Source organism: Squalius cephalus (genome assembly GCF_949319135.1).
Source record: "Squalius cephalus genome assembly, chromosome: 8".
Lineage (NCBI taxonomy): Eukaryota > Metazoa > Chordata > Actinopteri > Cypriniformes > Leuciscidae > Squalius > Squalius cephalus.
The window spans coordinates 38,099,001-38,123,174 of NC_137129.1; the positions used below are offsets into that span (position 1 = coordinate 38,099,001).

Here is a 24,174-nt window from a genome sequence, read left to right on the forward strand (position 1 = left end):
CAGTTTGGGTGAAGGGAGGTGTTTCCTGTCAGAGGGGAAAACAGAGTCAGGGAGGGGCGCGCGACAGGAGAGTTTACACCCTCAGGATGGCAGTGAGATCCAGGCCACATTTCACACCCGCTGGTCCACACATCATTGTAAACTTTGGATTCTTCACGTCCACACATGTATATTTGAATGTGTGTGTGTGTGTGTAAACCACAGTAAAACACACAACTTGTTATCTTTAATCTCAGACAGACTATCGATGCTTATCTGAATGAAGTAAGTGTAGTTTAAATGTATGGTCTAGTATTTATACACTAAACAGTGGCCTCAAATATGAAACCTTTTGATGCCAAGGACCTAAAATATGACAATCCGCTCGTGAAAGGCAGTTATATAAGGAAAGGCCCTAATAGAAAATAGTTAGTATGAAATTATAAAGACAACATTTTAAAAAAGTGTTTATGTTATACTAAAGCCAACATTTATTTAAATATTTAGATGCTTTTCACAATAAATATTGGTCCAAATCAGTTTTACACAAATACCATAAAATCATGCATACCATACTATACAGTATAATATGGTATGCATGATTTTATACTTTTATATATATATATATATATATATACATACAAACAGTAAAAACAGTAATAGTGTGAAACATTATTACATTTTAAAATAGGTGTTTTCTATTTGAAATGTTGTAAAATGTAATTTATTCCTGTGATCAAAGCTGAATTCTCAGCATCATTACTCCAGTCTTCAGAGTCACATGATCCTTCTGAAATCATTCTAATATGATGATTTGATGCTCAGGAAACTTATTTTTTCAGGATTCTTTGAAAAGAAAATTCAAAAACATAATTTATTTGAAATAGAAATCTATTGTAACATTAGAAACATTTTTAAAAAAATGACCTCGAACTTTTTAAAGGTAGTAGTGAATATAATATTTTGATTTATAAAATTAAGACAAGTATTGTCTCTTTGTCTGAGTCATTAGTATAACATTAAAATCACCAAAACACCAGCCGATTAAAAGACATTTTTATACGACCGAGCCCTGCTCAATTTTCTTCAGAAAAACTTCTTACAGTATTAACATTTACAAAGGGAGCCAAAATAAATGTCCTACATATGCAACATGCAGAGCTCAAAAGTAATGATACATAGCAAATGTAAACCTCAAACCAGCCTCTTGTTTGTCTTTCAACATTCAAACACTCAGGCTCGGGCACCTGAATGATGTCTCTTTCAGCCAGCGTGTGCAGGCTTGAATAAGGCCGACCGCCCAGCCTTTAGGACGGGCCACGTCTAACATGCGAGAGAGAGAGAGATCTGTCTGTTGAGGGTTAACCCTGTGGGGTGGAACAGTACAGGAAATGTAGGGAAATGCAGTGGGCACAGCGCCTCAGCGTCAGGCTAACGCTGGATTAAAAGAGCTCTTTGTGTTCCCTCCCGTCCACCGAGAAGCCACTCTAAACCGTGCGTCGTCCCAAGCCTAACAACAACCAATGAAAACCTTCAATCTTTGACGGTACAATGAGCCATGCTCTTCAGATAAGTGTTTGTTGAATCTGACAGATATGAAATTATATAACCTTTCTGTCCCTCTGTTCACAGCTACACAACTACCACTTTGATGCTTCAAAAAGTTCATAAAGAGATCGTAAAACTAATCCATATGAATTGAGTGGTATAGTCCAAATTTTCTGAAGAGACACGATGAACAAATAAAATTGAGGCTTTTATTCACATAAACATTCATCAATTCACACATCAGTTGTAGTAAAAGGAAGCTCAAGCATGTTCACTTGACGTGTGAGAACCAATGAGGTTCATTCTCGTGTTACGCAGCACGTTTGAGCTTCAGCAAGAACCAATGAGGTTCATTCTCGTGTTACGCAGCACGTTTGAGCTTCAGCAAGAACCAATGAGGTTCATTCTTGTGTTACGCAGCACGTTTGAGCTTCTTTTCCCATCATAAAGGACAAAGGATCACCTTTTCCTGTTTAAAATACTGCAAACAAGCTTTATTTGATAGTCAAACAACGCATGTAGTAAAAATCAACACCTTAAAAAGAATATTTCCCTAATTAAGATTGAAATTTTATAATGGGCAACATGTAATTTTTTATGTTGTGTAATGTTTTTGTTTACCAGAATACTCCTGTTTTCCTGTAACTGTGGCTTGTGTCCGAACAGGAATGAGGTTTATGAGTCATTTCAAAGATGATGATTATGTGGTCACCGAAAAATTCCTGCATCCTCATACGCAATGGCAAAATGTATGTAGCATTCTGGAAGCAAAATAATATTGTTCCAAAATAAAATTTAAAACCTCTTTCCACATTGACCACAAGCTGAGACAAAAACAGAAGAATGAGGAAACTTAGGAGACAAAAGCATTCCTTGTTTTCAGTCTGATCTAAAGGCTCAAATTGATTTGATTGCTCATTTTACACACCTTTACGTATAAGTACATTTACTTTTCCAATAGCTTGCCAAGTTAGATGATTCCTCTTAAGTCCAATCAATGACTATGTTCTATTAGTTATACTTTTTATCTTATTAAAATCCTAATATTTTACCACAAATTTAAAAAAAGTTCACAGAAACATTCATTACACTGCAAACAAACAGTGTGTTGAGTTGGGCTTTGTACCAGTATTTGCATTATGTAAACTAAACTTAATTATAAGTGTACTTGTAAAGAGATAATAACATCAGCATTAAGAATAAGAACACAGTAATCAGAGGCGTTGTCTAATCAAACACAACGTCAAGTTAAAGAACTCATCAATCAATGGTTATTTCATCACATTCATCCGTTTATTGAGTTTTCAAACCACTAGAGTAGCACAAAGTAAACAGAAATCACTTTTCCCACACTGTTCCTTGAGAACACATACAGAACTTTTTCAGTTACTTACTAGCAACAGTGTACACATAACTTTTTGCTTCATGAATGCATTACAAATAATAGTGCGCATTCCAAAAACCATACATTTGCAAGACAAACATAAACTATTTTTTCTTCGAGTATTCTTTCCGTCCACCACCTGCTCCAAAGTTTCGCACGCGGTGTATTTTGGCCAGCTGGGACTCTATTGTCTCTCTGATGTTCATGTGGTCTGGGATGTGGACATAGCGCACGTTTCGGCCAGTGACAAACAGGTCGTCCATACTGGACATATGTCCACGTCTGTCCCTGTACAGAACCTTCTCCAGCCGGATGTTCATGAAAGCGTCCACGTTAATAACGCATCCCCTGGCCGTGCTCTCGTCTCGCAGGTCAACGGTGGTCACCTGACCGTGCAGACCCTGCAGGAGAATCACCAGGCTGTTCTCGGCGATGGTGCGCTCACGAATCGAATGGCTCACTTCCATGTTCACCTCTGCACAGAGAAATCATTAACAGTCAGACAAAACTTTCTTTGTAATTTATTTCTTTTTTACTGTTCATGACTAGCCTGGAAAAACCCAGACAAACTTCCGGCAAATTTAGATTTGCTCTGCAAGTAGTCTGGCAAAGAGCTCATTCAAGCCGATTTCTAATCCGTCCAATTTCTGATCCGTCGAGGCACCAATCAGAAAAGTTGAGGCGGACTTTACCAGATGACGATCGCTCTGATTGGTTTTAGGTCTATCCAATTGCGCCCAGAGGCATTTGAGCAACGTCCGTTGGTGAAGCGCACCAACTTTTAAATGCATTATTATATTCAAATTGCAAACACATGAGGACAGTCTCCATGAAAGACCCACTGGCAGATGAACGTGCTACTACATTTCTCTCCGAAACGGTAGGAAATTAATAATAGAGGATTTTAACTGTGACAAGATGATTGACAGGGCAGTTTACGCGACAGATCCGTCCGATAAAGATGGCGAAGTAGTATGTCCCAAAGCTTGCCTACTTTTTTGCTACACATTCAAAAGTAAATACCTTTTCTTCACAAAAAGAGTACATACTTTTATGGCGTAGTGTAACTTAGGCGAATTGGGACGCAGCATATGGCTTTACACGATGACGATCGCTCTGATTGGTTTTAGGTCTATCCAATTGCGCCCAGAGGCATTTGAGCGACGTCCGTTGGTGACGCCCCCTTTGGAAATGAGTTATTAATGAAGCTTTGCCAGACCATAACTCAGTTACTACTGAGAATGGTCTGGTTTTAACCAGGCTAGTTCCTGACAAGTATAAGCAGATAAATACTGGCGATTCTCTGCCAATTAACTGTGAAACGGCAGCCCCAAATAAACGAATGATTTGTATTATTACACCTCCAGCCACACACTCTACATTTCTATTTTAATGTTTTTAATTACAGGCTTCTGAGATGCTCTGCTGATAGACAAACCACATATAGCACCTTATTAAATGTTTGAAGGAAAATCTGCAAATTAGCTTTGTCAAGCAAGGTGAAATGCAGAATGAAAAAGTAATAGTCAATTACTGTAGACATGTAAATAAATTAAATTAATTACATTTTCTCTGATATTTTTAGCCACAAAAAATGAATGTATTTGCATTGCATCAAACAAAGTGTTGTTTGTATATACACAAAATCTTGTTGAATTTTCATTTTGAGGTTACACATTTCCCAATATGGGTCTCACTTCTTCCAGATATATCAGTTACAATACACCAGTTTTAACATTGTATGTATTTATATGCTACAACGGTTGATATTTATTTCCCTCTGTAGTGATTAGTATCTTTTCAATTTCACTAGCAACTATAAGATCCCCATTTGCGGTCTGATTCTAGTAACAATGCAATAGTTTGGAAGTAGTATTGGAACAGTGACTAGTTGCAAAGACACAGTACTAGTGACTAACTGAATAACGTTACACTAACGTTAGTCACTATTCATTAGATGGGTCAATGACGTGGCGTGTCAATTCTGGTGTCCGAAGCATATTCATAATATTAAAAATGTATACATTTTTAAATGCACTTCATTAAGTGACTCAACTTCCTCCTCTTTAATTACTCATGTGAGAATTCATTATAAATAATTCATCTTTAAGGAATTATTGAGCTCAAAAGTCCCAAAAGTCATTCCAGGTAACTGTCCCGGCTTAAAATCTGAATACAAAAAGTAATAAAAAAGTATTTAAAATCTACTTTGGCATAATTGTATTGATGTTTTCAACGTTACCTACAAATATAGTGATAATACTAAGCTTATTTACATTTGTATGACAGAAAGACTTATGTCTCCAAATTGTGATTTCTCTAATGTAATTCCTGGATAACAGACATCAATGACCATTTTGGACCATAATGCATTTTGGTATGTCATGTGACATAATATTGTATCAAAAAGAAGATCCTGAAGGAGCACCAGAACATGTGCAAAGGTCAGGAAGCGTCTCTTAAAATGTTGATATATTGACCTTTTCGGTCACTGGTGCACTTTGTAGCAATATCATGTGTCCTTTTGGATAACACTAATAAAATATTTATAATGTTTTTATATTCAAAAACTATCTATTTGACCTAAAAAATTACTTTAAGTGATGATAGCTAAGTTGTAGTTTCCCATAGGTGGTTAAGTTAGTGCCTGATTATAAAGAAAAAATATTTGTTTTGTCATTTTTAATTAAGATTTGTAAACTTTTAGGCATAGTTATTATAGTTATATTATTAACATTAACATTATTTACATAATTGTATGTTTTTTTGCCATATTTTTGCTGTCATTCATCTTGATTTCATATGATTCAATGAGTCACATGGGTCATTATCATTGAATTTAATTTTGTAATGTTAATGGTCAAATCATGAATAATGTAATCATATTTATCAACATTTTATTAAAGCTTTAGTATAGCTTCTGGTGTTTTAAGGTCAATTCTGTCCTTCCAGATGCCTCTGTCTTATAAAGAGAGGCAGAGACGGTTCAGAGCCAGGATAAACGCAGCTGCAGAAGCTAGGGCTGAGTATCTTGGAAAAAAAAGAGCAAGGTATTATAGTGATTATTATAGTGACTCAGTGGAATGATAGTGTATCAGTAACAAGCAAACTTAAATATTAATCGAAATAGGTTCTCCTATAAACATTCCTATAAACTAAACACGTAATACGCATGTACACGCCGTCAGCGTTCTCACAGGTTCGCGTTTTTAGAGTTTGCACAGAGAGAACTAAAGGGTTAATGGTGTAACTTTAACTGGACAATAACTTTATTCTAGAGCTGCTATAAAGCCAAAACAATCTCTGTTACTTTAATTTCCTATTATAACTGTAAAGCTGCTTTGAAACAATCTATATTGTTAAAAGCGCTGTATAAATTAAGGTGACTAGACTTGACTCATTTGCAGTAAGTCTAAATGTTTTAGCTGTATAATGTGTTGGACTATACCCTTGGCCATTGTTTATGAAGCATTATAATTTTACAGATTTACTGTAATTTTACAGATTTGTAAATCATTAAAAACTTGTCAGTGTCTCTTACTTTGTTTCAAGTTTGTGTGTTGGAAAGAAAAATGATACTGAAGATGGTTTGTATGGTAATCCTGAAAAATATTGCAGAATGTCCTTCTGTCTAACAGTATGTCATTCCGACTAACAATGACACAGGCAATTCATTTAACCCATATTTGTGTGTTAGATTACACAATTCAGTTTTTTGTTGATTTAATGATAAAAACAAGTCTTATTTACTTTATTGGAAAACATTTTTATACATTTTCCAGCTTTATTTTAAATTTGGTTCTGAATTTTGAGTTATCAGCAGCCAAAAATTAGCCCATGTCTATATGAAATCCCAAATTGATTATATCAATTGTGATTAAAATGTAGTTTTCCGATTGTTTGTTGAGCTCCAATTATGGATATCAGTACATTTGTATGAGCCAACAATGGTAGAAATTTAAAAAATCATTACGTTACCCAGGAATGACATTTTCATGGGGAAAAAGATCTGATTCACCAAAAAAGTGGTTAATTACATTCTTGAAATGTGTACATATCATTGCATTTCATACACAACACTCTAATAAGTATAGAAAGTCCTAAAATTATATATTTTTTGCCAGTTTTTTTTCCCCCCACATTTTAAATCCTTATCCGTCATTCACCCAGATAATATTAATATACGTATCTAATGAAGTACAATTTAACGAATAGGTTGTAGTGAAATTGAAAACGATACTAGTCGCCAATCATGAAAAGACGTCAACAAATATTAAACTTTCCTGCAACTGTAACGTTTTTTAACTAACGTTAAAGATATAGCATGCGATCAGAGAGGAAATATCTAACGTTACCATGATCCTTTAACTCTCACATAATCCAGGGTCACTCATAAATGTCTCTTGAAGTAAAAATATTCGTTTGATTACCTTACTTTATGTGCTTAACATGCTCAAAACATCATGTTTACATCCTAAAAGGTTTCGAGCTCCGCGCTTCGTCGCAGAGGAGAGTGACGTCATCAAGACGTACCGGTTGAAATCGTTCGCGCGCTCCCTCTAGCGAGTTGCTTGGATAAACATCATAGGTGACGTGTTATACTTTTTTTAGTGAATATTTATCTCGGTTTGGTCTTTCTCTCTGTATTAATGACTCTATCTGTGTGTTCTTACTACTTGTATCGCAATGATTTAATAATAAAAAAAAAAAAAATCGGTTTAGTCTTATTAGTCCAGTCATTTTAAGCCAAAATGGGGGTCAACCTTGAACAAATTGCAACAGAAGCAAACTCAACTGATTTTGTATCCTCAATATATCCTGAGTAAGGGGGAAAAAGCTTCGAAGAATCCCATTAGGGGAAAGTTTAGAAAAAGACCCAAATATACCCCATTCATACGCCTATTCATTCTTTTTTTACTTGAATAGGGTAAACATTTTAACCTTTAGATATCACCATGAAAATTATAAGTTGATTACTTACATCAAGACAAACAAAAAAATGTATAACAAGTTTTTTTTAATTGTTTGTTAACATGGACAAACGGTGCATAATCTAATTATGTATGTGCTAATTTGCATAAATACCACAAAAGATCTAAACATTGGGTATAGCCACGTGAAAATGTCTTGTTGAATCTTGTTGACACATAACAGTAAAATACTTGATGTTAAGGTGTGAATGGAGCCCATTTAGGCTACCCATGAGCATTAATACATAGAGTCAGGAAGAAGTACTTTAGAAACCAGCCTTTATTAATTATTATTGCAGAGATGGGGTTTGGGGCTGGGTCTGTGGGACTGTTTCTGGGGATTCACTTTTTATTTTACCTACCTTTTGTCTTCTGCATTCTCCTTACCATTGTCTCCTGTTCTTCCCTCAGACTCGTCCCCCAGAAACAGTCCCACGGACCCAGCCCCAAACCCCATCTCTGCAATAATAATTAATAAAGGCTGGTTTCTCAAGTTACTTCTTCCTGCCTCTATGTATTAATGCTCATGGGTTCCATTCAGACCTTAACATTAAGTATTTTACTGTCATGTGTCAACAAGATTCAACAAGACATTTTCACGTGGCTATACGCAATTTTAGATCTGTTGTGGTATTTATGCAAATTAGCACTTACGCAATTAGATTATGCACCGTTTGTCTAGAAAAAGAATGAATAGGCGTATGAATGGGGTATATTTGGGTCTTTTTCGAAACTTTCCCCTAATGGGATTCTTCGGGGCTTTTTTTCCTTACTCAGGATATACTGAGGATACAAAATCAGTTGAGTTTGCTTCTGTTGCAATTTGTTCAACCTTTTTTCATAAAATGACTGGACTATTATTCTTAAAGTTAAATCGGTTGATTTCTCTGTTGTTGTTCAAGAAAAAAAATACAATTCATGTGGCGGGGCATGTTGTCACAGTGGACATCTGCTGAGAATAGCTTTGTTTTTAAAATTTAAAATACGGTCTAAAGTTAAAAAGCACCCACAACATACTTGTATTTAACATGTATTAATTGCTGTGTATGCTACATTTGACTACAGCAATTATGACAAGTAGCTAATTACTTAAAACACAACATTTAAAATTGTGACAAATTGCCCCGAACTAAAATCTTATACTGAGAACACAGTTCAACAATTAAATCACATTTTTTACATCCTTCAGTTGTCTAAATTTATGCATGTGTGGTTTTATTGTGTCCTTTTGTTTACACAAAAGCTATATGATTTTTCTGATTTTTTTCTGTTATTTTAATCATATCTGTATAGATTTTGTAATGCACATGTTGTAAACACTAATGAAACAGCAGTGGCAGTGCCAGAAAAACAGGTTACATTGAGATTTGAATGAATAACAGCAGGAAACCATAGTTTTCTGTCAGCAAAATGAAACGTTTTGTTCCAGCGAACTTAAAAATGATTGACTTTCGTTTTGCTGTAAAAAAATAGTTGACAGATGAATCGGTTATTGTGGGCGTAAATTAGAGGTCCAACAGAAAGCGAACATCAATCAACTGAACTGACATTTCAGATGAGTAATTTCCCCGTTGAAGACGTCCCCAGAAGAGATTTGGACAGATCTGCCAGTTTCAGGAGACATTTTTCAAAAAATTTCCCTTAATGTAGCCTATAGTTAAAAACAATTGCAAAAAGTTGAAAACACATTGCATTATGTATTTTATTCTATTTTATTTAAGTATAAATAAAATCATCAAACACAGTACAATTTTGTTTCCAGATTGTTCTTAATTATGTTTCTGAATGTATCTATTCCAGGCATTTTCAAATCTCCCATTTATTTTTGTGCCCTATCAGACCTACCTCAAGCTTCCTGACTCATGGCCTTCAGCGACTTCCCTTCAGAGCTCATCCATCATGGCCAGCAAGTCGTCTCCCTTGTTCCCGGGTCCCTCTGTCTGGCTTCCCTCTTCATCAAATTCTCCTGCTATGCGTGCCAGCTCAGTACTGGCCAGCCGATCCTGGAATACAAAGGTAAAAACTCAGGAGAACTGATATTTTTTAAAAGTGATTTCTATTGTGCCATTTACTGAAGTTCAGTAATAATAAAATGATCGTAAAGATGTGTCACTAACGTAAAAACAAACAAAAAAATGTGGTCTCTTTACAGTAGTATTGATGTGGTTCAAGATTACAACAAACCCTGCGTGGAATTTGAATGAGGTGAATTTAAAATGTTGGCATGTACTTAAAAAGTTATTGTCTACTAAACATTATTGCAAACTCATAAAACATTCTTGAATTAACAGTAGCAAATGTGTGGTTGCTTTGTTTGGTGTTAACTTCCTTTTGAATGGAATCAAATGCCAAAAAGCTCTCTAGTGTAAGCTTGCCCTGGAGCAAAACTGGTGTTTATTAGTATAAGCAGGGCTGGCAACTTTTAAGTTTAGTTAGGAGTGAGAATTATGGAAAATGATGGATAAGTGTATTATGATTGTCAAAATATTTGGTAACTAAACAGAAGTTCCATTTTAGTGACAACATGTTTCAACATGGTACAATGCCACTGTTTTTATTATTGCTTGATTTCAATTCCGTGTGATTTGATTCCGATCTTGATTCAATATTGATTCATTTAGATAAATATTAGGTACAGTAGATATGTTAATAGATTAAGGTTAAAAATAACAACTCAAATATAAATAATGCGTTTTTTATTATAATACCAATGTAATAATAATTTAATGATATAAGTACAAATATAATATGTTACTATAGTGCACATGATATTTAATTCAATTCACGTTGATTTGTATAGCGCTTTTCACAATACATTTCATTCAAAGCAGCTTTACAGAAAGTGCATGAGTCCATATTACAATTTAGAGTGATCTGTTATCAGAGGTAAGTAAGTTAAGGATTTCAGAAATGTAGACTACATATACAAAGTCACAGTTAGCTAAAAATGTATTAATTTACACAATGTAATAATTTAATACAGAAACAATGAGCTCATTGAATTCGAATACTTGTTTGTTAACAAATGATTATGACATTTAGAAAAATTAGCATTGGTGCAAAATTGAGCAAAATACTCCTCTCTATAGCCATATTTTCTAGCCAACTAATGTGCTATGGTCATTAAATGGCTTTCCTGAGGTAGGCCTAAATGTAACGTTATGTGACATATGTTCTCCAGCTGTTTTATTGACCATTTCCACAGGTGAAAAACACTGATTGATCGATATTATGTATGAGGCATATACATTTCGTTAAGTTGTACTGTAACCTATTGTTCATTCGTGTTTAGTTACTATTAACTAGTAGTAGTAAGAGTAAGAGATGATCGGTTCACGTGCCGCTTGAACTGAGGCGATCTGTCACGTCACATTTACAAGCGCCAAAACGGCATTTATTGTTTGAATTTCGTAATAAAATTGACAGAATTTGAGAGGTTCATATTTGTTTAATATGAAAAGTAACCTGCTCTCTCTTGTCTGTCAGTGACAGTGTCCTCTTCTTCGTGATTTTTCCTCTGCATGAGAAAATGGAGTCAATTGCATGCGTCTCATTTACTAGAAGCATAGGCCATTGCCAGCCCTAGGCAACAAAATAAAACAAAACGAGGACTTGAGCAGTTTTGTGAAGTGCATGACACATCACCTGTGTGACTTGTATGTTAATGACTCTACATGACTGGTGCTCTGTTCCTTCAGAAATTCCACTGAAAAAGTTTGAGAAAAGGTTAGAGTTAAAAACATTTTAACCTGTTATTTTTAATCAGTCCTTCAGTAAAACTATATTTTAAAACAACAGTTCACCTTTATTATTCTTTGCAATACAAAATTAGATGTTGAAAAAGCTTTTATCCACACACAAACACACACATATATATACAGGACAAAGTATCAACCATGCCTCTGAGGTTGTGTGTGGACGTGGCAGGATTATGTCTGGATTAGTAATGCTTACATGCCCTCCTCCTCCTCCTCCTGATCTAAGGTCCACAGGTTGACTCTGAAACCAGCGTCCACATTCAAGAGTTTCTGCACCTCCATTCCACCCATCAGTTTAGCGAGTAGATTGAGTTCCTCTGTGGCCAGAGGATTGGGGGTTGTGTCTGCCTGTCCAGATATTCACACAAAAATACAATGACATCCAGAGAGTGTGTTGCAAAGATAACACTTCATATTACTAATATAACTTTAGTATGAAACATAAGCCTGATTTAGTTTTGTGCTTTTTCCCCTCAACATGAGCAGTCTGTTGGAATGTCCCATGATGCCTGCAGTGAGGGTGCACCTGCTTTAGTTTCCCTCTGCTGTTGGAGGTGCGTGATGGATCCATGTCTTCAGGTGAGGGTGTGCTGTACCTGTGCAGATGTCATCAGAGATTCACATGAGCGTGAATTAAGAAATATGTTTTAGGATGATACAACCACAAATATAAGAGGTTATTTGAAGTGTCACCCACTTAAAATAACGTGTATTGGTCAAAAATACAGTAAACATGTAATATTGTGAAATATTACTACATTTTAAAATAGCTGTTTTCTATTTTAATAAATTTTAAAGTGTAATTTATTCCTGTGATGCAAAGCTGAATTTTCAGCATCATTACTCCAGTCTTCAGTGTCACATGATCCTTCAGAAATCATTCTAATATGATGATTTGCTGCTTAAGAAACATTTATTATTATCATTATTACTATCAATGTTGAAAACAGTTGTGCTGCTTAATTTTTTGTTTGTGGAGACTGATTTTTTTCCAGGGTTCTTTGATGAATAGAAAGTTCAAAAGAACAACATTTATTTGAAATATATATATTTTTGTGACAATGTAAAAGTCTTCACGGTCACTTTTGATTCATTTAATGTATCCTTGCCGAATAAAAGTATTAATTTCTTTAAAAAAAAAACAAAAAAAAATTTGAACAGTAGTGTATATATATAATTAATTATATAAGAATATTATACTCACATATATTTGGTATATAAACATACTTTTTTATATAAATTTGATTATTTGAAAAATATTAATTATTGCTGTTTATTTGTAATAAATATAATAAGTATTTTGTATTATAATTAGGGCTGTCAAATGATTAATCGCGATTAATCGCATCCAAAATAAAAGTTTGTTTTTACATAATATATGTGTGTGTACGGTGTATAATTATTTTCTATATATAAATACACACACATGCATGTATATATTTAAGAAATATTTGCATGTATATACTGTGTATATATATAATATTTATATTATATATAATTTATATTATATATAAATATTTTATATATAAATAACACATTTTTCTTAAATATATATGCATGTGTGTGTATTTATATATAGAAAATAATTATACTCCATACACACACATATATTATGTAAACACAAACTTTTATTTTGGATGCGATTAATCGTTTGACAGCCCTAATTATAATAAACAATTATCTCTATTAAATAACATTGTAAATAAATATTATTTTGTAAATGTATTTAAATGTCTATAATATATAATAAAATATATTTATTATATTTTATTGTAATTACATTTATTATATATATATATTTATTATATTATTATTTACATTTTTATTATTTACATACGTTTACAAAAATTTATATATAATATTGAAATTTTAAAAAGCATTTATAATTCCTAATTATTCATTTTCACATTTACATGTTGGTGCCCAGAAGTGTGACCCTGTCTCCAGAGAGGTCAATGGAGCCCGGGTGTACAGCACTTGTGTAGCTTCCTCCACTGGGGAACCTTGATCTCCTCACCTCGCGCCCTTTAGCATTAAACCACCTGCATGACAAGAACGCTTACTGGAATTCTGAACAAAACGAGTGTATGACTGTAAGGATGTGATCATATTCCCATGAAACCTCTGTGTTTACCAGTCAAAAGCTGCTGATGCAGAACTAGCCTGCCGGCGTCCTCTGACCTTCACCTGCTTTACCTGATCAAACCAGGAACCTCAAATCCCTGTGGCACCGGCCCTGAGGTCCGCATCACAAAATGCCCGTTAGGGTTCTGGATTTTTTCTTTCAAGAAAATGGAGATCTGTGAATGACAAATGTCACAAATTTCATTAAATCAGTATGTGTGACTACAACCACATGACAAAATAACTACGCTTGAACGCTCTTACAGAAAATGGCATGCCTTTATGATTTGCATACAGCTGTATGATCTGGCAGCCATCCATTTCAAACACTTACAACAATAAGCATTCGCATAGGTAAATAGCTCACCCTGATTTGCATATCTTGAAAGAGAACCAGCAGCGTATGTCGGATGAGTTGAAACTCACCATCGGATAAGGGTGTGTATACCTTAGAAAGAGGTGCTTTTCAATTTTCAAGTATGCACAAGAAAGAACAATAATCTTGGCACAGAAAAGCAACTTGATGTGCGATAGATTGTAGATAGAATTACTTCACAACAAACAACATATTTTAAAGAGATCCATTGATATTATTTTTTTTACATAATGAAACTAGATGTTTACTCTGGAAGCTGGTTTCCAACACAGAATACAAAAAAGTAATTGCGACTTTATATCTTGCAATTATGACTTTTTTCTCTCAGAATTGTGAGATATAATCTTACAATTGCAAGAAAAAAAGTCAGAATTGTCAGATAAACAGTCGCCTTTTTTATTTTATTTTATTTCCTGGCAGAGAAACAAGCGTCCATAGTTTACACCACTTAGAATCTAAGTGCAAAGCAAACTAGTTGTCGGTGTACAGCAGAGCACATTTACCTCAATAAGCTGCCGCTGGGCTTCGTTGATCTGGTTAACGAGGCTGGGATTATCCTTAACCAGTTCCTTGATGGCGTCCGTGTGGTTGAAGGTGATGAGCAGTAAATCTTGTGGACGTGGACACAGAACGATCTGATACTTAAAGGCCATAGTCATCAAATCATACAGCTACAACAAAGACAACAACACACATTTAAACAGGTAATCAGTATTAAATATAAACTGTGCTTCAAATTATTTAGTTTTATTCAAGTTAGAAATATTATTGAATGTGCCTGACTACATTTAAGTCATTTTTCTGGGTTGGAACGAGAAGAAATAACACCATTCTACAGTTACATAACAGTGTGAACTGTTAATGGTTCATAGATAATTTAAATAACTTATTGGTTTACTTAATATTCAGAAGTACAGTGTTCAGGAACACAAGTAAAGCCAATGTATTTTGTCTACTTTTTTAAGTTAAGCAGTGGAGTCGGACACTTTTTTTCAAAATCAAAATGGACAGTTCTTATTTTTGATGGAATATTGCAGCGTTTATCATAAATAATTTATCCGTGCACCATTATTTCTTTCAAATTAATTCCCTCCCTCTTGCAGTGACATCTCTTCTCTTCTCTGATGTCATTTTACTGGCTCAAGGGCCGGTCAACCTGTCACTCAAATGAGATCGACCAATAGCAAACCCCAAACTTCCAATCGATTCCCCATGGACAAAATGAAGTCCCACCCTACATTTTTTCTTGTTCGAGAAGCCGGATACACACTCACTGGCCACTTTATTAGGAACACCTTGTTAGTGCCGAGTTGGACACCCTTTTTCTGGTGAGTGATCGTCACAATAAAGAAGAAAAGAATATCGCAACTTCAGTTTATGTGGATTTTAGTTGCTTTTTTTACTTTGTCACATTTAGTAACCTGTTGATGATGGCATATTTTTAAGTCATTTTAAGTTCAGTCGAGACATTTATTTGTTTCTGCGTGGGGAGAGGGTGAGTTCATACCTTGTCCATGCTGGCCGGGCTAAGACGCATAATGGAGGTGTGTGCTATCCGTGTCAAAACTGTCCGCAGAGCTCGGTGGGAATACAGATCCTGCGGCCGCAAGAGCTCCTCTAGAAAAGCCTTATTGAACATAGTGCCCACTATATCATTCATAACTGCACAAACAGAATGATGACAATTGAGAAAAAGAGAAAGACTGAGGCAACATCACAAAAAAAAAAGAAGCTGCTAAAATTTGCATAGTAAAATACATTTTGTTCGTTTTTTTTATGGTAGTAATTATGGTTTTGATTCTGAATGATGGAGATTATATATCGTGGATCTTTTTTTTAAATGACTTATTTTGGTATGTCACTTAGCCTACCTTAGAATCAGTGGTTGGGCGGATTTTTAATCTTAATTCTTGATTTTTTTTTATAAATTATTATATGGTGTGCTCAATGTGCGCTTTTCCCCACAACAGATTCTTTCACACATGATCACACTGCATGGCACATGTACGACATATCAAATATTTGTAACAAACTTCAAACTTGTTGTACCTCTTTTCCTGTCATCTTCTGTCCAACCACCTGCAAAAAGAGAAATGAACCTGCGTTCAGACCAAAATCCTGTTACATGCCATTCTCCATGACTCTGCATTTCAACAGGACGTGTAATTGAAGATTAGACGTGGTTCATTAATCTGTCTGTCACACAAATTTCCCTCTGACATCAGCTGAGATTGCATGATCATGCATGTTAACATTGGCCTACAGGCAGGGCCGGTTCTAGACATTTGGAGGCCCTAGGCAAAATTCATGTTGGAGGCCCCCCACCCCCAATAAAAAACACTTGAAACAAATATGATTCCTAACCTTTTTATTTATACAACATTTAATTTTAAATTTAGTATATTTTTACTTACACAGTACATAAGTTTGGACAAATTACTATTTTTAATGTTTTTGAAAGAAGTCTCTTATGCTCATCAAGCCTGGATTTATTTGATCAAAAATACAGAAAAATAATATAGTGAAATATTATTACAATTTAAAATAATGGTTTTCTATTTTACTATACTTTAAAATATATTTCTGTGATGCAAAGCTGAATTTAGTGTCACGTGATCCTTCAGAAAACTTTATAATATTCTGATTTATTATCAAATGTTAGAAATGGTGCTTAATATTTATTTTATAACATGTGATACTTTTTTTCAGGATTTTTTGATTATTAAAAAGTTGTTTTAAAAAAGTCTTCACTATCACTTTTATATATGTAACACATCCTCGCTGAATATTCCTGTTTTTTTCTGTATTTTTGATCAAATAAATGCAGGCTTGTAGAGCATAATAAGAAACTTCTTTCAAAAACATTAAAAATAGTAATGGGTCCAGACTTTTTACTGGTAGCCTACTACATCAAACTTTATCTAAGGTAATCTCTTTTTTGTTTAATGAAGATGTTATTGTTCTTGTTGTTATTTTGCTGTTTTATTCAGTTTATTCACAGTTCCAGAATACCACTTCAGTAGATGAACATGAACGTGCTTTTATAATTTTTTTCATAGCTGCGTTATGGGCAGGATGTTTCCCTCCCATTTAATCAATATTGACTGCAGATATTGTCATATTATTAATATCAGTAATATGATATTATGTATTGCATTGCTACCTTAAATATGCTATACACAAATCAAGTGGAAGAGAAAGATACGATCGCTACTGAGCAGAAAAAAAATTCTAAACTAATATTCGTATAGGCTATGATGTCAGGGTATTATGTAATCATCAGCATCAGAATATAGAAGATAGACCCATAGATATGAGATCCTTTATTTGAAACATTTAAAAATGTTGCAGTGTGTTGGTTTTTTAACTTTGAATACGTCTTGTCTTTTACTTTTGTAGCTTTTTTACTAGTCAGCTCCCAACGCGATGTTATTCATTGTACGCACAAATTCAAAGCGTCGCGACTGGGCACGTTAATGACGCTCGCGCTCTTTTAAACTCGTAGACTAACAAAGCGGTGAATGATTTTTCCAGAAATGACGCTGATCTACAGTAGCCCACAAGTTTATATTTAAAATACATTGCAATCACTCCAAAATCGATGACCTGCATTACGAGCTGTGCTTCTTTGCATGCCTATTTAGGCTTTTGCTTCACACTCGCAGCACCTGATGGATGCGTTCGTTGACCGCCGCTGACGTCCCCTCGGATTTAACTGGCTGGCGCCTCTATACAGTCATGGGCTGGCGTTAATGTGACGTAATGTAACAGTCTATGCTATGGTTAAGATAAACATCGTCACTATTTTTAGTTAATTAAGACATTTTGAAATAAATTGTAGATAGGACATTTGTACAAATTTTTTTTTTTTTTTTTTTTGTCCCTCTGTCTGGGCCCCATCCCGCCAATCGGGCCCTAGGCACGTGCCTAGTTTGCCTTTGCATTAATCCGGCTCTGCCTACAGGGCTTATTCCTGATCTTTCTATAAAAACTTATTACATTTACTAGTCAGAATAAAAATATTTCTCAACTGGTTTTGCTTCAGGGCACAGGTTTATTGTGTGAAGGTACAAACATGTCTTTAAAAACAAACTTTGATATTTATTACAATTGCATAGGTCCAATAATGTGCAGAATGACTGACATCTGAATAGACTGAATAGGAAGATTAGCGATCAGTGGGACACTTGTGGATGTGGCTTCAGTGGTCAAAGGTTTACCCTATTATTTGCTTTCTTTTTTATATATATTTTTTTATTATTATTATTTGCATGTAACGATTTCCCCCCGTTTTCCACCAAGAATCACACATCTTTATCGTCTGTACTTTAGTTTTTGTTCTCATAATACATTCATAAAATAGGCCTACACGTGAAGATGTGCAAGGCAGATAAAGGTCATTTTGATGCACTAGTTTACTGAAGCAGGATTCGTTAGTTAAGCAGTTATCATGGGCTATGGGGTTGGTTGGTTACCTCTCTGAGTTTTATCATCGTTTTCATCCTGCGCTCGGAGGCGTTGATCCAGAATGTAGATCATTTCTCCGCCGAGGTTTATGATGAGCAAAGGAAGAGTTCTTTGAGACATGTTGAAATGAGTTATTGTATTAGCTGCTCACTTTCACGAACTTGTTACTGTAGTTTGTCAAGTTCATTTTCTTCTGGTTTAGTACACGCCGCAGAGACAGTCCCATCAGGGCTTTTAGTGGGGCATTATGACGTCACGTAATGCCACGCTGACCCGCTGCTCTTGCGCGCGCGCTCACACACACCTCACAGACGCGCGCGGTGGATGGATTACATGTATTTGCATATTCCACTGCATTGTTTATTCGTTCATTTAATGAATCATTAGTTGATTCAGTAAATAATCTGTTAATTTTAGAGACAGCTGGTATGATGTATTTATTTAAGTTTTATTGTTATCTTTGATCTAACTGTTTAACCAAACCAAATATTGATTTTTTATATATATAAATGTATAAGACTTAAAGCATGTGACAACTTGCCCTAACTGTAAAAGTGTAACATTTAAGTTAAGATCTACTTTCCTCATAGAACAATTATGTGCCCTCATTTTAAAGATATCATAAATGCTGTTCATGGAAAATGCTTCATTCATTCTTCTTCTTAAATTCATCTGTCAGTTATAAAGTTTTTAATGATTTTCATACGCCGTCTGTGTATGGAGAATGAATGCAAACTATTTCAGGGCTCATTTTACATTGACCGTTTAGGCAAATGTAGTCAAATGCAGTAAAACTGCATCAGTTAAAGATGTAAAGTACATGGCAGAAGGAAAGACGGCAAACATCTCCGAACTGTCTGATGCCAGGGTTCGAATTCAATGTAAACCTATTCTAAAACATTCTTTATTTCTACACGTGACTTTGTAAGTATATATATATATATTGTTGTTGTTTGAAAATCATTATGTAACACATTCCTATGAATTCCATGTGGTTAGGATGGCATAATGGCTAAATGCAAATTACTTTTAACAGGGTAAATTCTTGCACGTTTAACATGTGGAACTGTTGAAGTGTGGGTTTTACAGGTGATCTTTGCTGTCAAAATGGTGAAACTAGCTTTTTATGATTGCACTTGTTTTACAATAGCAATGTTTAATAATGTGATGAGTGATTTTAGCTCTCTTGAAATATTCAGAGACTAATGTTCAAGCCTATAATCTTTATATAACTATATCATTATTTTCATCCATATCAGAATATAATTTTTTTATTTTTTTGCAGACATTCCTGCAGAAGGAAGCTAAGAATATGGGAAACTTTCAGTACCTCTCTGTGTTTATAATGTAAGTTCCATTGTGATGAGTAATATGCAGACAAACATGAAAACATTTAGATTGAAACTAAAGTGAGAAAAATACATAAGTGACACATTGTGCGTAGTATTATAATCGATATTTTTTACCTGCAGGGTGGCTATCTGTACGTGTGAGGGTATGAAACATTTCAGCATCTCTGAAACCCTCAGTTACAAGTATGTCAATCACGAGTGGATGATGAACATAGAAGATAACAAGCTTCTATCAGCTATATCAATCCCTGGAACACACCAAAGCAGCAAAGGCTTGACATCCACACCAATGTTTCAAGCATGGGGACTGCACAACCAACTGGATGCAGGCATACGCTTTTTTGAACTGCACGTGTCTTCCGACAGCATCAAGTATGATAAGACTGTAAGCGTCCAGGAATCAGAGACCCTTCGTTATGTTCTGAAAACTCTGCGGACATTTCTTGCGAAACAGAAGAAAGAGACACTGTTGCTTAGACTGACTCCAGATGAGGGTGCTGTTGCTCAAGTCACAGCATATTTAAGTACAGATAAATATCCTCTGTGGAGAGACAAAGAGATTCCAACAATGGGACAGGCGAGAGGGAAGATAGTCTTGATTCAGAGTTCAACATTACAGTTAGGACTTCCTGTTCATATAACAGAATTGGATGCAGACATGGATGCAAAAGAAAAACAAATGAGACAAAATATCAAGTTAGCTTCAGAAAAGTGTGATCATGAGATGATGCTCACATACACTGGGGCCAAAGGAGAAAACGAGGAACCGCTAGAAATTGCAAAAATACTGAATAAACAAGTTGACGATTATCTCCTTGATCTTAAGGGGGACACCAACAGACCACACTGTGTAGGTATAATTGCTATGGACTTCCCTGGTCCAAAAGTCATCCAAACAATCATCAATTTTAATGGCAAATTAGGAGAGGGGTCAAATATAGTAGGTGACAGTGGCAATGAAGATGTTGCTGTACCTGATTCTGTTGAGAATGATGGGAAAGAAAAAGAAACAGAAGTATCCTCTTCAGACGAGGAGCATCCTTCTCAACAAGAAGAATCTCAGTCCACAGGAGAGGAGCATACAGAGGAGCATACAGGACAAGAATCTCAGTCCACAGGAGAGGAGCATACAGAGGAGCATACAGGAGAAGAATCTCAGTCTACAGGAGAGGAGCATACAGGAGAGGAACATACAGAGGAGCATACAGGAGAGGAGCATACAGAGGAGCATACAGAGGAGCATACAGGAGAAGAATCTCAGTCTACAGGAGAGGAGCATACAGGAGAGGAACATACAGAGGAGCATACAGGAGAGGAGCATACAGAGGAGCATACAGAGGAGCATACAGGAGAGGAGCATACAGGAGAGGAACATACAGAGGAGCATACAGGAGAGGAGCATACAGGAGAGGAGCATACAGGAGAGGAGCATACAGAGGAGCATACAGGAGAGGAGCATACAGAGGAGCATACAGGAGAGGAGCATACAGGAGAGGAGCATACAGAGGAGCATACAGAGGAGCATACAGAGGAGCATACAGGAGAAGAGCATACAGAGGAGCATACAGAGGAGCATACAGGAGAAGAGCATACAGAGGAGCATACAGGAGAAGAGCATACAGGAGAAGAGCATACAGAGGAGCATACAGAGGAGCATACAGGAGAAGAGCATACAGAGGAGCATACAGAGGAGCATACAGGAGAAGAGCATACAGAGGAGCATACAGGAGAAGAGCATACAGGAGAGGAGCATACAGAGGAGCATACAGGAGAAGAGCATACAGGAGAAGAGCATACAGAGGAGCATACAGAGGAGCATACAGAGGAGCATACAGAGGAGCATACAGGAGAAGAGCATACAGAGGAGCATACAGGAGAAGAGCATACAGAGGAGCATACAGAGGAGCATACAGGAGAAGAGCATACAGGAGAAGAGCATACAGAGGAGCATACAGGAGAAGAGCATACAGGAGAGGAGCATACAGGAGAGGAGCATACAGGAGAAGAGCATACAGGAGAGGAGCATACAGAGGAGCATACAGGAGAAGAGCATACAGGAGAGGAGCATACAGGAGAGGAGCATACAGGAGAAGAGCATACAGGAGAGGAGCATACAGAGGAGCATACAGGAGAAGAGCATACAGGAGAGGAGCATACAGAGGAGCATACAGGAGAGGAGCATACAGGAGAAGAGCATACAGAGGAGCATACAGGAGAAGAGCATACAGAGGAGCATACAGGAGAGGAGCATACAGGAGAAGAGCATACAGGAGAGGAGCATACAGGAGAAGAGCATACAGAGGAGCATACAGGAGAAGAGCATACAGAGGAGCATACAGGAGAAGAGCATACAGGAGAAGAGCATACAGGAGAAGAGCATACAGGAGAAGAGCATACAGAGGGTCATACAGGAGAAGAGCATACAGGAGAAGAGCATACAGAGGGTCATACAGGAGAAGAGCATACAGAGGGTCATACAGGAGAAGAGCATACAGAGGGTCATACAGGAGAAGAGCATACAGGAGAGGAGCATACAGGAGAAGAGCATACAGGAGAAGAGCATACAGGAGAAGAGCATACAGAAGAGCATACAGAAGAGCATACAGGAGAATCTCATTCACATGATGAACATCTTGCGACAACTATCATAATCAGAAGAAAAATTATTAAAAAGGTAAAATGCCACAAAGTTCATGCAAGACCCCGACCATCTCCTTTACTTTAAACATTATAAGGGGAATCTTAGTCTTAATAAACATAATCACCACTTAAATGTTGAACACTTCCACAATTTGATCTCTTTAAACTACAGCATATGTATCATAAGCAGCAACACATCCTGTCAGTTAAATAAAATACACAAATAAACAATACATTATTTTGTCATTCATTGTTTGCTTGTCAAGAAAAGATTCTTGCTTTGTGGTGAAGGCGTGAGAGGAGCCTCTGCAATCTATGCAACTGTGGTCTGAGTGAGTGTGCACTTAGGGCCTTCCCTTTTTTACAAACCACAAAGGAAATTACTTTTAACACATACCAAAATGTTCATGATTCTGTAACAGTTATTCTCTTGACATTTTTATTCCTTGACCTGAAGATAACATCAACCAAATGTGATATGTAGTACTTTGCTGGTTTTGAGGAAATAATAACCTACAGAGTAATAACGAGAATGTACAAAAGCACCAGGAATTACACACTCACTTCTCACTGTCATATGTTGTGTGTGTGTGTATATATATATATATTCTAGGGGAATTAAAATTCACAAATGTAGACCATTTGCTTAAAAGGTTAATTTAAAGATGCATACTAAAAAAAAATAAAAAAATATTAAAATGACAATAATAACATAACAGACTAGGCCTATACTGTTATCTTCTTAATTATTATTAAGACTATTGAGTTTAAATGAAGATAGTTAATGATGTTTTTAGGCTATAGTTTCTTCAGGTCATTGTACTGGTTTATGGGTTCTGAGGTTTTGTGGAAATAAAAAGTGGAACTTAAAGTTCTCATGACATCAGTTATCATGTGACATGTGAAACTTGACTCTAACGGGAGGTTTCATTTTAAAAATAAATAGCCTATTTTTTACAATTGATATAAAATGTGTAAAACATGGTTTAGATTTGTCATATGTATCTCTATTAAATTAAATTCATAAGGAGCACAGATAACTTTTTTCTTGTTTTCTTCTTTCTTTTTTTTACAAATATTAACACATTTTACAGCTTCTTATTTTTCAAAGTTAATATTGTGTATAATAACTTCTGCCTTTAAAAACAAAGGCTTATTTCACCATTATATACAACATTTAGCTATTAGAAGTAATTAAAAGATATTCCTTATGATAAGATTTGTCATGAGTGGGAAAAGAAAATATGAATAAAACTTTTCCAAAACACAGTTGACATCTGGGCATGATAGGGCCCTTAATAAATGAACAGAAATCTAACCAAAAACAAGCCGACTGAGGACAACTCTAAAAATAAATGAAAGAATGTTCCTGCATATAAACCACAAAATGTACAAAATATATCAATATCACAAATAAATCTGTTTATAAGATATCATTTCAAGGGTAAAATTTATAGATTTAATATGGACTGGATAAAAAATATACCAGTAAACACTATTATTCAGAATATTCACTATTAGACAGAAAAAGAGAACCGTCTGGTAAAATCCAAAGGCCTCCGTGACGTCAACACGT

At 35.5% G+C, this 24,174-nt stretch overlaps 2 protein-coding genes and 1 long non-coding RNA gene across 7 annotated transcripts; 2 read left to right on the forward strand and 1 right to left on the reverse strand.

The window, feature by feature from the left end:
* Positions 1–2,796: 2,796 nt before the first annotated feature.
* Positions 2,797–18,899, reverse strand: lsm10 (LSM10, U7 small nuclear RNA associated). 5 transcript variants are annotated; one of them, XM_079879682.1, is made up of 12 exons: positions 18,615–18,899; positions 16,189–16,218; positions 15,647–15,801; positions 14,643–14,810; positions 14,131–14,211; positions 13,836–13,939; positions 13,553–13,681; positions 12,166–12,235; positions 11,836–11,987; positions 11,527–11,587; positions 9,727–9,884; positions 2,797–3,386 (listed from the first exon to the last, which is right to left on the reverse strand). In XM_079879682.1, exons 1-11 carry the CDS (start codon positions 18,724–18,726, stop codon positions 9,765–9,767), a joined length of 1,182 nt encoding a protein of 393 aa, XP_079735808.1. In that variant the 5' UTR covers positions 18,727–18,899; the 3' UTR covers positions 2,797–3,386; positions 9,727–9,764. The 5 variants fall into 5 exon arrangements, 4 of the variants coding, with proteins under 4 accessions (XP_079735808.1, XP_079735809.1, XP_079735811.1 ...); XR_013822099.1 differs by having other exon boundaries at positions 2,810–3,386; positions 13,774–13,939; XM_079879683.1 differs by lacking the exons at positions 14,643–14,810; positions 15,647–15,801; positions 16,189–16,218; positions 18,615–18,899 and having other exon boundaries at positions 14,131–14,316.
* LOC307163595 lies at positions 9,824–13,611 on the forward strand. Its single transcript, XR_013822106.1, has 3 exons — positions 9,824–9,897; positions 12,126–12,218; positions 13,567–13,611. It is a non-coding gene; the product is annotated as an uncharacterized lncRNA (long non-coding RNA).
* A 997-nt stretch (positions 18,900–19,896) lies between the features above and the next one.
* Positions 19,897–22,609, forward strand: LOC307163333 (uncharacterized protein; the record flags this gene model as incomplete). Its single annotated transcript, XM_079879367.1, has 3 exons — positions 19,897–19,953; positions 20,079–21,812; positions 21,865–22,609. The coding sequence occupies exons 1-3, from the start codon at positions 19,919–19,921 to the stop codon at positions 22,607–22,609; spliced, it is 2,514 nt and encodes an 837-aa protein (XP_079735493.1). The 5' UTR covers positions 19,897–19,918.
* Between the last annotated feature and the right edge of the window lie 1,565 nt (positions 22,610–24,174).